Source organism: Oryzias melastigma, linkage group LG24, assembly GCF_002922805.2.
Source record: "Oryzias melastigma strain HK-1 linkage group LG24, ASM292280v2, whole genome shotgun sequence".
Classification (NCBI taxonomy): domain Eukaryota; kingdom Metazoa; phylum Chordata; class Actinopteri; order Beloniformes; family Adrianichthyidae; genus Oryzias; species Oryzias melastigma.
The window spans coordinates 24,352,405-24,366,229 of NC_050535.1; the positions used below are offsets into that span (position 1 = coordinate 24,352,405).

The following is a 13,825-nucleotide window of genomic DNA, read 5'->3' on the forward strand; positions in this document are numbered from 1 at the left end:
CAACATGGCTGTTCTCACCAGAGTCTTCTACAGCTTTCCTTTCATTCTTGATGACACTCTTTGGTAACACATCATACCTGAAACTTTCCTCCATCTGTTCTAACGTATTTACAGACACCTCTTCCCCTCTTTCCAACTCTGTTGATCTGGACTGTTGACTCTAAGATCTTACAGTCCTCCACCTTCTCCATCTCTGCTCCCTGCAGCCTCACCGTTCCTCTTCAGTTCCTCTCATTTACAATTAGATTCTGTCTTGCTGCAGCTGACCTTCATTCCTCTCTTTTATCAAAACAAACCTCCACCTGCTGTTCCTCCATCTGCTCTCACCACAGATCACAGTCTCACCTGGTCCACAGAGATTCCCATCTAATCTGGCTTTGGTTTTATTCCAGATGCTTTTCTTTAGGCAACCCTCTGAATTGACCAGAACTTGGTGGCGGCACACCAAAGTGTTGGGATGTGTGGTTGCATTTTCTGACACCATCATTTTTTAAAGAAGTTCAGAGTGCAGGCAAGGCAAGCATGGAATTTAACACTAAGAGGACAAAATATTCCTGCTTTCATAAAGACTGCAATTACCCATAGAATTAGAATATTAGTGTTTTCTGTGTGTCAGCTTTATGGTTGAACATCAGACTGTTTGGGTTTTATAGGAACACTCAAAAACTTGTTCTTACTTCATTTTCTCTGCCAGCTGCTCCGTGTTTTCCCGGATAGCCTGGGAGAGCTGGGACACGGGGTTCAGCATCACATTGTCCAGCATCACCTGAAGTTATTCACACACAAAAAAGGAAGATGAGCCTCTTCATCAGCGCTTCATTCCAATCAACCTGCTGCCATTGTGAGCTGAAGAGTTTTGGCTATCCTCAAACAGTTTTTTGGGGGGTGGGGGTCAGTAATTTTTCAGTCTTGGAAAGTGAAATCATTGGGTCAAACTCAGCCCAACAACCAGTCCAGCTTTATGGAGAACGTCTTTTAAAATGAAGAACAGAGTACCCCCCACGTCTCCGCCTCATCCTCAAGAATAGATCAAAAAAGGTCTGGAGATAAAGGTCTATGCAAACCTATAAATCCTTCTCTGATTCATAGTTCAAGGATTTTATTGTATTTGATAGAAACAAAGAAACTTAAGACATTTAATAAGATAAACAATACAATACATACCAACCAACTTCTATGTATTTACACACTACAGCTTGCTTTATCATTGTCTAGTGGCAAAAATGTTTTTCTCATAACAAAAACCCCAATATTTAACATCTATTTTAAAGAGTTTACATTTGTATCTCAGCCCATCACCTGTTAAGTGACTGTGTCGTTTAGCTGGGGTGATAAATTCATTTGAGTAGAAAAATGTGAATGTAAATTCGGGAGAGGCTGGAACATCATGTGGAAGACAACAGATCAAACACATTACAAGCTGTTGTCCAGCTGCTGAGGAGTACAGCCGACTGCACATGTTTAACTGTGAGAAACATAATATTCTAACAAGCAATCCTTCATCTTGTAAAGAAAACTATCAGACAAACATCCATCTTTCACCAGCAAGAGGATAATCCCTCTTTCAATTGTATCTAAAGTGTAGTATAAGCCTCTGGAATGCACGTCCCCACTCAACTTTACCTGTAGTATCAACCATTTAATAGTGCTTTTAATGTCCCAAAATGCACTGGGCTCCTCTTTTCCGTCTACATGTAGGTGTTTGTTGTTCTGCATCTAAAGACGGTTTATTTGTTTGTTTCTTTTAGTTATCAAGTTACATTTGTCGATATAATTTAGCTGAACTGAACTAAAACCGACTATTTAGATGAATTTCTGATCCTATCAATGTGCACTAAGGAGGATGGACGTTGGGGACATCAAGCAGATACATCCTGAAATCAGGTTCTGGAGAGAAGTTCATGCTGGATCTCTGAGCTACAGTGTGAAACGGGCCTCAGTAGAATAAGACAGCGACCTCACTGTGGCTCCACGGCTGCCACTGCTTAGAAGTGGGATCTGGCTCATTCATATTTGCGTCCAGGTCCAAGACCTCAGCAGGACCTGGAGGAAGCTTCTGGTGGTTTAAAATGGCCTCAGGGATATGCTGGACCAGCTGGAAAGAGAGCAGAGGGAGTCTGGCTCCTGTGATCCAACCTTAGCAAGGTGCGGGGGGGGTGGAGGCTGTGCTCTGTGAAGGCATGCAGCAGGTGGGGGTGTGACTGCGGAGCTGGAGGGGTACCAATGCATTTCCCCTCTACTGACATACATCTCCATTGTCCCAGGAAGGTGTGGGGGTGCAAGGAACCTCACACTCACAGCTCCACTGACCAGGACAATCGGCTAAACCAGTTCATTGATGGTGAAAGATCAACAGTCATTAGCTACAAAACCACTGAGATGCCAAAGACTGAGTCATCTCATTATTGATGGTGAGAGTCACAAGGGTCACCGGTGGGTTTCTGAGCGCATCTACCCTGTCAGTTTCTGCTGAATCTCATTCATTAAATGAACTGCTCAGTGGGTTTCACATTTAAATCCAGTCATCGGTTAAACCAGAAAATGAAGGTGTTCAATGAAGTCAGGGTCCATTGTCATTTCTGGGCTACAGCTTCCTTTACTGACTACGCCCAGATGAGCTTTAGCACCTCAGTGGTTTGTGGTTAATAATGTCACACAATCAATCAATGAGGAATTGAATAAGAATTGCTTGGATCTTAAGTCAATCAAGCACAGTCATGGAGAGTTATCGATGATGACGGACCAATCACATGTTACTCCTAAGATGTTTGGAAAAAATGGCATCTGCAGGACAGGGATATGAGAGGTAAAGCTGGTGAGTTCAGTCTGTAAGGATGCAGCGGGTTGACACAGGTGCAGCTGGTGCATCTAAACTGGGAACACAACAGGCTCTTATCTTCAAGTGTACTGATCACAGCTGCTGTGAAGTTGGATTTTGTTAGAATTCTCTGATCGTTATCTAATTCTTGTTTGTGTCAGAAAGCTAACCAGTCAAAGTTCAATCCCAGATAAGTCAAGCAACAAGAAAAACATTTGAGGCAGGATCAACATGGAGTTGTTTGAACAGAAGATATGTCAAAGCAGAGGAGGACTTCTCATTTCCAGACTGGAATCAGTCTCTGGCTTAATGCAAAATCTGAGGCCATTTGGGGATATTTGTATTTACCCAGGGTAGTTACATGTCATAAATAATGTAATAATTGAAAGCACCGTATGGCATCAGAGTCTTTATAACCAGGCAAGTTAATCATTATTTGTTAAAACACCATTAATTAAAGTAGCAAGGGACACTGGTATCACTCATGGGTCATTGACAGAGACCGCATTGGTTTAAGTTGAGCTGTGTATGTAAAGCTGGAGATCCTTTGATGCAATCTAATCCATATTCTTAAATGACATTGTCTTTTACAGTGTTTAAAAAATGATTCTTTGAAATCAAACAATCCAAAATGTGCTGCAAATGCTGCTGTGTTCTTCTTGTTGCTGCAGTTGAGCTGATTTATATGAATTAAATGCAAAAAAAGCCAGTTTCCAAACCTTTTCTGTGCCCTTTTTAACATCACTACGGCCATTGCTCGTTCCTGAAAGGAGTAATCTTTGTTCTAAAGTTACTGAACAAGATGAAGAAGGTTGGTTCAAATTTGCCTGTTTTCTGTTTCAATGTCTTCTTGTACTTATTTTTATTAGCAGCTAATAAAATGGCCTTTAAATAACTAGTTCCAATGACTGAATGTGGGTTTTCAACTCTTGTACAACACAGTTCCGCAGAGCCGAGGACCCAGCACACAGTCATTGTCCTCGGGTTAATGGAGGACTACAACACTTTAGCAGGACAACAGGCCAAAGGGCTGGTTTTGAATACAGTACATCTGTGTTCCCAGTTGTCAAAAAAAGTGCAGAGATGATTTATGCAAGTTTCTACAGAACGCACCTCGTCCCTGGCAGAAATGGTGCAGTCTGGTGTGTTGTTATGTGGCAAACTAGTCGAGGTGGTGGTGCCCCCTTCAGGATTTGGAGGGTCCCCGTCTCCAGCAACATCATGAATCTCTTTTGCCAGAATGGCCAGATCTTTGGCTAGATCCTGACTAAGCCTGAAGCAGAAACGAGAGCGAAGTGAATGTACAGGCTTGACTTCATTACCAGGCAGGGAGCTGCACAGATCTTACTTTGCAATCTCGGCACTATGTGTAGACCAGTTCTGGTACGGATCAACATCGTTTTGGTCATCGTCTTCTTCTGTTTCCAAGGACACAGACTTGGATCTGGTGGCAGCAGTCCGCTGGCTGCGAGGAGTCTGGACTGAGGCGGTCAAATTTGAGGAACGCTTGGATTTAAATGTGCCAGGGTTTGCATCGTACTCTTCCTCGGAGGAAGACAAGTCTGAGCCCTTCTGTGTTCGACGTGTGCCTGCAATCATCAGAAATTATTGCAATATCATATCAAAATGATTGCACCAAAAGCATGAGACTGAAGTCTCGAGGCGAGGTTCTGACATAGGAGAAGAAAACGCTGCACAAACATGCGTCTGACTTTCGTTGTGGTGTTGCATAGACTGAACCCAGAGAGGAGGGGAGAGTTCACATTTACAATGAGTTTATAAATTCAAACATCCATAATTGTCACTTGAGTCTGGCCAATGAGCAACTGAGAGTGACCTTATTGATGAAATTTTTCTCAACACCATTTAGAAACATGACCAGGTATTCTCTGAGTCAATTTTCTGTATTGAACTTTAAAAAATGAACTCCCAAACACTGAAGAAGTTAAGTCGACAACAGGAACAACGTTTTTCCAAAAGGAAAAGCAGATAACTGGTAACTCAATCACACCATTTATAGGTTAAAAAGAAAGTCATGGCTCACCACTGCTAGAGTACTTTGCACCAGTGGAACGGGTTCGGGTCAGTGACTGCTTCACTGGACCTCTGGAGCCTCTACTAGCTGATTGGCGGGAATCAACCACTGAATTTTTCCTGCTTGTGTCTACGTTGCGACCAGAGAATCCAGAACGACTGGTGAGGGAAGACTCTGTGTCACTGGGACCTGTGAAAGAACCAGTTCTCTTCCTGGGCATGGCTAAGATGTCCAACCTGGACAGCTTTTTCCCCTCAGCAGAGCCTTTGGTTGGAGCAGGGGTATGGTCAGAACTCTGAGAGGCCCGGTCAGTCTCAGCACCCTCGTTATCTGAAGCCTCACCCAGCCGTGCACGTCGCAGCATTGAAGCTCGAGTTGGCCTTGGAGCCGACAGGCTGTTGGACCGGGTTAGAACTTGTTGACTGGCTGTTTTTGGTGTTTTTCCATCATCTTCTCTCTGAAGGGGAGCAACACTTTTCTTGGTGCGAGTGGATGGGCCGGGTGTTTCCAGATTTGAAGGAGCTGAATCGTTTGAGTTTGGAAGCACACCATGCTTTGTGAGATCCAGAGAGCCACAGTTACCTGCACTCCGGCGCATCTGCATGCGCATCCCTGTGTCGGCTTTACCTTGTGCGTCAGGTGTTATCTGGTTGCGACGCTTCTCCGAAAGGCGTTCTCGAGCACTGGGCTGCCGGCCTTTTGCTTGGATGGAGGGACTGGAAGAGGACTTCTCTTTCTGAAGAATGCTGATAGCTGCACGCTTTTTAGAGGAGGAGCTGACTGGAGCATTTTGACCACTGACCTGGCTCACTGTGCTTGCAGAGTCCACATCGGACTCACCTGACAGAGAATTGTCCACTTGACTGGAGGAGCCCCCCTTCTTGGAGCTCCGACCAGAACCCGATGAAGACATTTTTGTCTCTAGTGTAGACAGAGAACCTGCAGGCTCCTGAAAAAAGAACTGAGCGTCATGCATGTCTCCTTGTTTCTGCTCCATGTCTCTGATAGATGGCTGACTGGAGATGTGGGGAAGTTTTTTTATCTGCACTGCGTCCCTGGGCTGGTCTTTCGTGAAACTCTCTTGCCGAACAAAGCAGGAAATACAACTATCCTTAGCAGAGGTGGTGTCCTTGTCTTGCGTTTGGAGGTTTGGAGCAGAACTGTTGGCTTTGATACCTGTCCTCTTGGTTTCATGTCCACTCAGGTGGCGGACCAGAACTGTTGTAGGGGGAGCTTTGGCTGAGGGTTCTCGTGTTCTTTCAGTCTGTGCTAGACTGCGCACCTTATCAGATTTGCTCGGATAGTCATCAGAACCAATATAAAAACAGGTGGACTTGTTAGAGGGAGAGACTTTCTCCTCAGCTTTAAATTGAAAGCCTGCTGTACAGACCGGTATATTTTCATTCCTGGCCTGATTGTTCTTTGCTCTCTCCAGAACTAGACCATCGTCAGAGCGACTGGCATCACTAAGGCTGTCAGGGTCAACGTCATCCTGAACAGACAGGCACTGGCTGGACTCCTGTGTGTGGGTTGGAGCAGAAACCCGGTCTGAAGGTGTCTGGATTAGGTGAGATTCATGTCGAATCGAGATACTTGGTGTGATGCAGTCCAGCTTTTCTAGAGGCACCTGAGGGAGCAGTCGTCTTGTCCTGCCGCTGTGGCTCAACTCCAGGTCAGAGTTGTCGTAGCTGAAGGTTCCCATTGAGCGGCTCATGCAGTGCAAATCTATAAAACAAGACGTTGTTCCATCAGTTTAAGTCGGCAATGTCTTAACCCAATTCAATTCAATTCAGCTTTTATTTTATTTATACGGCCCAAAATAAAACAATTGTTTCATTGGGCTTTACACTAGTAATTGTACAAAAGCAGAAGTTAGTCATAAAATATAAACAACAGCTGGTGGCTAAACTAAACAGACTAAACTGAGTACTCCTGCCCTTAGACCCTCCTTCTTGGTAAGAAAAACTACTAAAAAAAAAAAGCCCAAACTCTTGTAAAGACACATTTAAAAGGGCTAAACAAAAAGTGGATGAATGACAATTTCTCCTAATCCTATCCTAAGCAGCTCATGTTGGTGAATCATCACAGGTTAATGTGAGTGATAGGCCACCTTCCAGACATCCTTCTTGATGCAGAGTGGAACCAGAGTCAACACCAGTGTCAGCTAAACTGGCCCAGTGGGAAACCCACTTTGGTCCCTCCAGATCTACTGAGCGAACAGGAATCTGAAGACAAAAATATGGTAGTGAAGAAAAAAAAAAGACTTTCTTTAAAATAAGTCCAACAGGCAGAAAAACTTTTATATCAAACCCAATCCAGTTTACCTCTATAGGGGCTGCTGGGGGGGAACTGACTGGAACTTGGACAAAGTTATGGAATGACTCTGTGGATCTATCCACACATGGCAGGTTATCTTGCCCATCTTTGTCATCACTTATAACAGGTCTGTAGACCCCAGGTGAAGAACCGCTGTACTCTGGAGAATCAAGGACACCAAACACCTGTTGGTGGGACAGCAAGAAACAGCAAGATGTCAAAGGTCACATGTATACTTTAATAGACCTTTCACATAACTGTAATTATGGAGGAAAAAATAGTTCTTGACTTTGCCTTTTATTTTGGTAAAGAAATGTAATCAGGACAAAAGTGACATAAAAACACACTAAGACCCAAACATGCAGCTCATGCGGGATGTTGAGGCGGTTTACCTGGTCGATCATGTTGCGAGCCTCCTCCACCTCTTTATCCTGAGATTCCGTTTCAATGGTGTACGTCCCAGCGTCACTCAGACTGTCATCTTCCTCGTGCCTCAGGATCCTTTGGGAATCTTTGGGATCTCCCTCACGGGCACAAGTGGACATGGGGGGTTCAGATGTGTGGGCTGAAAAGTCCAGCCTGCCAACCGTACTGGATGGGGGCTTTAACACTTCCAGAGGCTGTGGGGGGGACGTGGGGTAGGACACTGAAGAAGGTGAAGGGGGTTCAGGTGGAAATGCCATCCGTGTATAATAAGGGGTAACCATCTCAGCAGGTGCAGACTTTGGAGGGGGGGGCATCTTGTCTCTGGTGGGGCAAGTGTCTTTCTCACCAGAGTCTTTGAGGATTTCTGCAGAAAATTCCTGGGAGAGTTTTGATTTCTTACCAATGCTGCCAAAGGACCTAATAATGATTCCTGATGAAGAGCGAGGCGTGGAAGCTGAGGAAGCACCCTCCCCCTCAGTCTTCTCCCTCTTCAGAGAGCTGGACCTCTGGGGCCCTGCATGGCCTTGGCTCTTTAGAGGAACGGTTACCTGCTGGGTAGGGTAGACATGCCCATGCACTGATGCTGGCCTCTCCCCACCTTTCCGTCGTTCCAGTTTTGTCTTGAGTGTGGAGTAAGAGTCAGTGTTAGCGGGGTTGTGAGTGAAGGACTGAGAGCGCTTCTTCCGTGGATTGTCATCGAAGAACTCGATGATGAAGGCCTGTTGAGAGAGATGGTCAGGGAGGGCTTGTTTAGGCATCTCTGTAGGCGATGGAGGCTGGGGAGGGCTTTGGGACAGTGGCTTGTTGGCCATCTGTGATGCTGGAGCTGGTGTAGGTGGAGAATACTGCAGGAGCTCCTCTGCAGGAGCTACAGGTGGACCTGACTGGGGGGTGCGCTGTGACCTCTCTGATTGCTGTGGTGGGGCGGAGGGAAAAGATTGACCTCTGTCTTTGAGAACAGGATCCTCTGAATCACTCTGGGTTCCATCATCATGGTGGTGACCTGCTAACAGCACAAACATCAGCGCTCTGCAACCCTGATCTAAAACACTGAGTCATAAAGAGTCTAATATTACAGACTCAATATTACACAGGATTTTGTTTCCTCTGAACTGGAAGTTGTTGGACTGAAGTTTTAAAATGAAAACATTTGATAGTAGATATAACTGAACTATAAGTAAAGTTTGATTAGAAAATTGAAATTCACAGCAATAATGCTATGCATTAGTATGTATTGTGTACAGTGAGGATAGAAAGTTTGGGCTCCCCGGGAAAAATATTATATTATTGTGCATAAAGAATCAAGGGAAGATGTAAAAATCCTCAATAGGTATCAGCTTACAGATGAGACATTCTGTTAACATGTCAAAAAATGTTAAGCTTTATTTCCATCATTTACCCTTTCAAAATAATAGAAAACAAAACAATGGCGTGTGCAAAAGTTTGGGCACCTGCAGAATTGATAATATGCTCCGCCCCCTTTGGAAAAGCTGAGACCTGACGGTGGTTGATTGTTCACAACCATCGTTTGCACAGACAGGTGATTTAAATCTGAAAGATTCTAAATAATCTAAGTCATGTGACCTTGCTCCACCAATCAGCATGATGAGTACTTCCTGCAGTTTTCTAGAAGACTGAAACTGAAAACAGTTGATACTCACAAAGCAGGAGAAGGCTGTTAGAAGATAGCAAAGAGTTTTCAGATGCTAACATCATCTGTTCAGAATGTCATTAAGAAATGTCAGTCAACCTGAAGAGTGGAAGTTAAAGCGAGATCTGGAAGATCAAGAAAAGTCAACAGAGCAGCTGCAGGATTGTGAGAAAAACAAGTCCAAACCCGGGTTTGACTGCAGGATCCTCCAGAAAGACCTGCAGACTCTGGAGTCGTGCTGCACTGTTCTACTGTCAGAGAGACTTGTTCAAATAATGAAGAGTCATCAGAAGAAAACCTCAAAACTCAACCTCTGAAGTTCACAGATGAACATAGAAACAAGCCTGATGCACTTGGAACCAGTTCTGTGGACCGACCCGGTTCACATGGAACCACAATGAGCAAAGGTCCGTTTGGAGAAGAAAGGGTCCAGAGTTTAATGAACAGAACCTCTGTCCAGCTGTTAAGTATGGGGGTGGAACAATCATGTTCTGGGCTTGTACTGAAGCCAGCGGATCAGGAAACATTTCACAAACATAATCAATATAAATAAAGTTTAGCATAAAATACAAAAGGGGTTTATACAAATATGCACTTTGCGTGTCAGAAGATGAATAACCCTATTGTGACATTAAAATCTGCCCAACACTAGAGGCTCTTATCTGTTTGCTCAGCTGTTGGACAGGATAAGTTAAAAAAAACATTTCACCAGCAGAAGGAAGAATGGATTCCAGAAGATTTCAGCACATTCTGGACACAAACTTCATCCCATCTGTGAAAAAGTTGAAGTTAAAGAGCGGATGGTTTCTCCAAATGGATAATGATACTAAACACATCTCAGAATCCATGCTGGCTTACAATAAGAGGATAAACTGAAGGTTTGGCAGTGACCTTCCCAATCATCTCAACATCACTGAAAATCCATGGATAGACCTGAACAGAGCAGAGAGGAACAGACATCCCAGAAGTCTCTGAGGTCTGGAAGACTTTAGTATAGAAGAATGGATGAAGATTCCTCAAACAAGAACTGAAAGACTCTTGTTGGATACAAAAAGCCTCTAAAGCTGTGATACTGGACAAGGGGGGCAGTAAAGGGTACCAAGTCTGCAGGGCGCCCAAACCTTTGCACAAACCATTATTTTCCTTTCTGATATTCTGAAAGGATAAATAATGGAAATAAAGTATTTTTTTACATATTAAAGAATGTCTCATTTGTAATCTGATGCATTAGAATATTTTTCCATTTTTCACTATAGCATTTGGGGTTCCTAACTTTCAATCCCCACTGTGCATTAATATGATATGAAAGTGGTACATATTGTATTTATTTTTCTGGATTTGAGTTGGGCAGATGGAGGCAGACGATTCACTAAAGGGAGCATCTGAAAGAAGAATGCTGCAGCCCCCCCGCTCTGCGCTCACATCCCGCTCACAGGTGCGGTGATGCTGCTCCATCTGTTATGATGGCATCCAGACTTCAGTGTGTTTAGGAGGAGCTGTGTACTGTACAGCACAGAGCAATCCAGATGGAGGCAGGATTTTCACAAACAGCATTTTGTGTCACATATTTACAGACTATCACAATATGTGATTTAAATTTGCATGAAATGATTCACACTTCATCTAACAAGCACACTTAGAGAGAAAAAGATTCATTTGTGGTTGTGAAATGAATTCTACAAGAGCAGCATTATCATTCGTTCTGGAGTGTAATGTGTTCTAGCACTAAACCCCTGAACTTCATATCAATACAAACTACATCAGGATATTGTTACAGTTCAATATTTCAATCCAGATGTTTCACATTGTTCAAATTTGTTTCTAAATAAACCAAACATGAACGGTACCTACGGTAGCTCTTACCTTTCAGCAGCTTGATGTTCATAGCAAGATCACTTTTGGTGCTATAAACATCTTCGCTTGGAGCTCTCTTCTTGATCATACTGACATCACTATGAACCAGCCAATCAGCAACCTTGTTCTCTGCTGACATCATCTCTGCAGGCGCAGGGGGGATGCTGGTCTTGGTGAGCGAAGCCTGCTGCCGCCGCTGCCGGGTGGAGAACTTTGTGACATGGTCTTTGATCTTGATCTTTCCAGGAGTGCAGTCGTCAAACTCAATAGTGAAGGAGGCGTGACTCTGGACAACAGGGGGGGTGGGACTAGGAGGGGAGGGCAGGGTCACGAGCGTGTCCGTGTCTTTAGTTGGGATTTCATGGAGCTCCCCCCCTATAGTTTTAGGATGCTGAAAATCCTTGGTAGGGATCTCAAAGTAGCTGGGCTCACGGTTGTATGAAGGAAACAAAGAGTCCGGTTGTGCATCTGACAGCGATCCGGACAGGCCGGGATCCACAGAAGGGGCGCTTTTCTGCACATCTGACCACACACACAACACGGCCTGAATGAATACATGAGCCTAACCCGCCGACTGATGGGCGAAAGCAGGATACACCTGGACAGGTCAGCAGTCTGTCGCAGGACACATTAGTACACTCAAACAGTCAAGTGTTTACCTGGAAGAGGCTCTTCGCTACTCTGAACTTTACTCCCATAATCCTCCTCCCCCCACCAGGATGGCTGGCCGTAGAGAGGAGTGGGCCGACTCACCGGGGCCTCTGCCACACAGAAACAAACACACACTTTTAATTGTCAAAAATAATGTTAAGAAATGAGAGTTTAATTTCAATAAAACGGATTAAAACATTTTGATTTGACAGTGTTAGATTAAATTCAGATGTTTTGAATAACTAATAATAAGGAATGTTTAAATGGATCATCAGTGACGGTAAGTTTTAAAAAATGGCTTCATTTGATTTGCCTTGACCCTCTGCAGCAAGGCATCAGGGATGGAAGAGTACCGTTAGGATCTGGACCTTGTGAGGCCGTCATGCATCATCTGCTTTAGTGACATCGCGCTACCGTCAGAGACAGTGCCACTGGATGGACAGACCGAGGTCAGGGTCACTCTTTTTAAAAGGGGGACCGTAGAGCAGGGCCGGTCCTGGGCATAGGCAACCTAGGACTAGGTCACCATCTTTACTTATATATGATTATATATTAATATTTTCTCTTTTCTTTATTTGTTAAACAGTTTGACGCACCACTCATTTCATGCAAAAATAAAAAAGAGAAATGAAAATAAAACAACTCCAAAGTTTGATGTAATCAAGAACTCTGCGGTGCAGCGCCCCTCCCTTCCTGTCGCTACCGTCTGGGTTTGAGGGAAGGAAAAGGGGGGCGCTGTTACCGCTGATGGTGCTTTCTTTATAACTTTAAGGATGAAAAAAGGAAGAGGAGGAAGCACTGGCTCGAAGCAGAGGTTTGTTTGTTTTACTTATATAAAATTCTTTGGAAACTCACTCCCTGCTGCATTTTGGTCAAAAAAGACAAATTTAACTTTGAATCTAGTGGTTTTCTCCCCCCCCAAGACCTTTAACAGCTCAAATCCCCCTACTTTCCAATAGTTTATTGGCTGACCAGTGGCACAGGTAGTTAGCATGCTTGTGCAGCGTTACCCGGTTCGAGCCCCAGCTCCGGTAATCTCAAATTCTACGAGGGGCTCAGAGCTCTATGCAGCCCAGAGCCGGGCCTGCGCAGAGTGTGTTCCAACTGCAGGGCGAGTAGTCCTGGATATATGGAGTTACAGGTCTCTACGGAGGACCACCTCGTCTCTGTACAATCTCTGGGGATTGTAGGATCTTATCTTTTCCTCTTTGCAGATGATGTTCTGTTCCCTTTATTGAATCAGGATCTACACTGGAAGTTCTCTGGATCAGTTTGCAGGTAAAGGAAAAGGGGCTGGAAGGTCAATAAGAACCTCCACGTTTATGGTCTTGGCTCTTAGCTGGAAAAAGGGGGATTTGCCCCCTCCTGGCAGGTGGAGGGCTCTCGCCTCAAGGTGAGGATTTCAAGTTCCTTCGGGATTAATATGGTGTATGTTGGGGTCCTGTCCTTGAGTAAAGGAAGGATGGAGCGTGATCATAACAGGTGCACAGGTGCAGTGGCTGCTGCAATGCAGTTGAAGTTGTAGTAATGAAGGAGCGGAAAAGGCAAAAATCTGGATTTACTGATCAATCTGTGCTCCTATCCTCACCTTTGGCCAGGAGCTCTGGACCATGACAGAAACAGGAGCTCCCAGATTCAAACGGCTGAAACAAATTTCCTCTGTAGGGTTGGTGGACTTTCCACTTGAGGTTAAGGGAGGAGGTAGATACACATTACACTACTTCTCCATATCAAGAAAAAGTGGTTGATAGTACTCCTGGGAAAGTACTAAAGACATTTCCCACCAGGAAGGAAGTCCAAGGGAAGACTATGTGTCTCACCTGGCCTTGGAACACTATGGGGTTCTACAGCAGAGCCATGTCAGTATGTCTCTTATGTGTGCATACTGGATACAGGAAAAAGTATGCAATTACAGTATATTAACCAACAAAGTCACAATTAAGTGAGATCTTAGATTAGATCAAAGAGCCTGACTCACTCATTTTAAAAGTAATCGCCAATAAACATCTAAACTTCAAAAGTCCAAAGGGTATGAGGCAGCATGAAAGCAGGCAAATGTTGAGGAGAGGTCTGA

General features: G+C 44.3%; 1 protein-coding gene across 3 annotated transcripts in view; it reads right to left on the bottom strand.

Annotated features, from left to right (window-relative positions):
- Positions 1-62: 62 nt before the first annotated feature.
- The window catches only part of si:ch73-212j7.1 (centrosomal protein of 170 kDa protein B), a 19,740-nt gene continuing 5,977 nt past the window's right edge, over positions 63-13,825 (bottom strand). Inside the window, exons 7-16 of one of the 3 annotated variants that reach the window (XM_024291340.2) lie at positions 11,760-11,861; positions 11,110-11,622; positions 7,562-8,601; positions 7,178-7,354; positions 6,964-7,078; positions 4,863-6,578; positions 4,167-4,407; positions 3,932-4,091; positions 1,958-2,095; positions 63-766 (exon numbers count right to left, since the gene is read on the bottom strand). In XM_024291340.2, the coding sequence (XP_024147108.2) occupies positions 674-766; positions 1,958-2,095; positions 3,932-4,091; positions 4,167-4,407; positions 4,863-6,578; positions 6,964-7,078; positions 7,178-7,354; positions 7,562-8,601; positions 11,110-11,622; positions 11,760-11,861 (4,295 nt within the window). In that variant the 3' untranslated portion in view covers positions 63-673. The remainder of the gene's footprint in view (positions 767-1,957; positions 2,096-3,931; positions 4,092-4,166; positions 4,408-4,862; positions 6,579-6,963; positions 7,079-7,177; positions 7,355-7,561; positions 8,602-11,109; positions 11,623-11,759; positions 11,862-13,825) is intronic. The other 2 variants (XM_024291341.2, XM_024291342.2) reach the window with 2 other exon arrangements.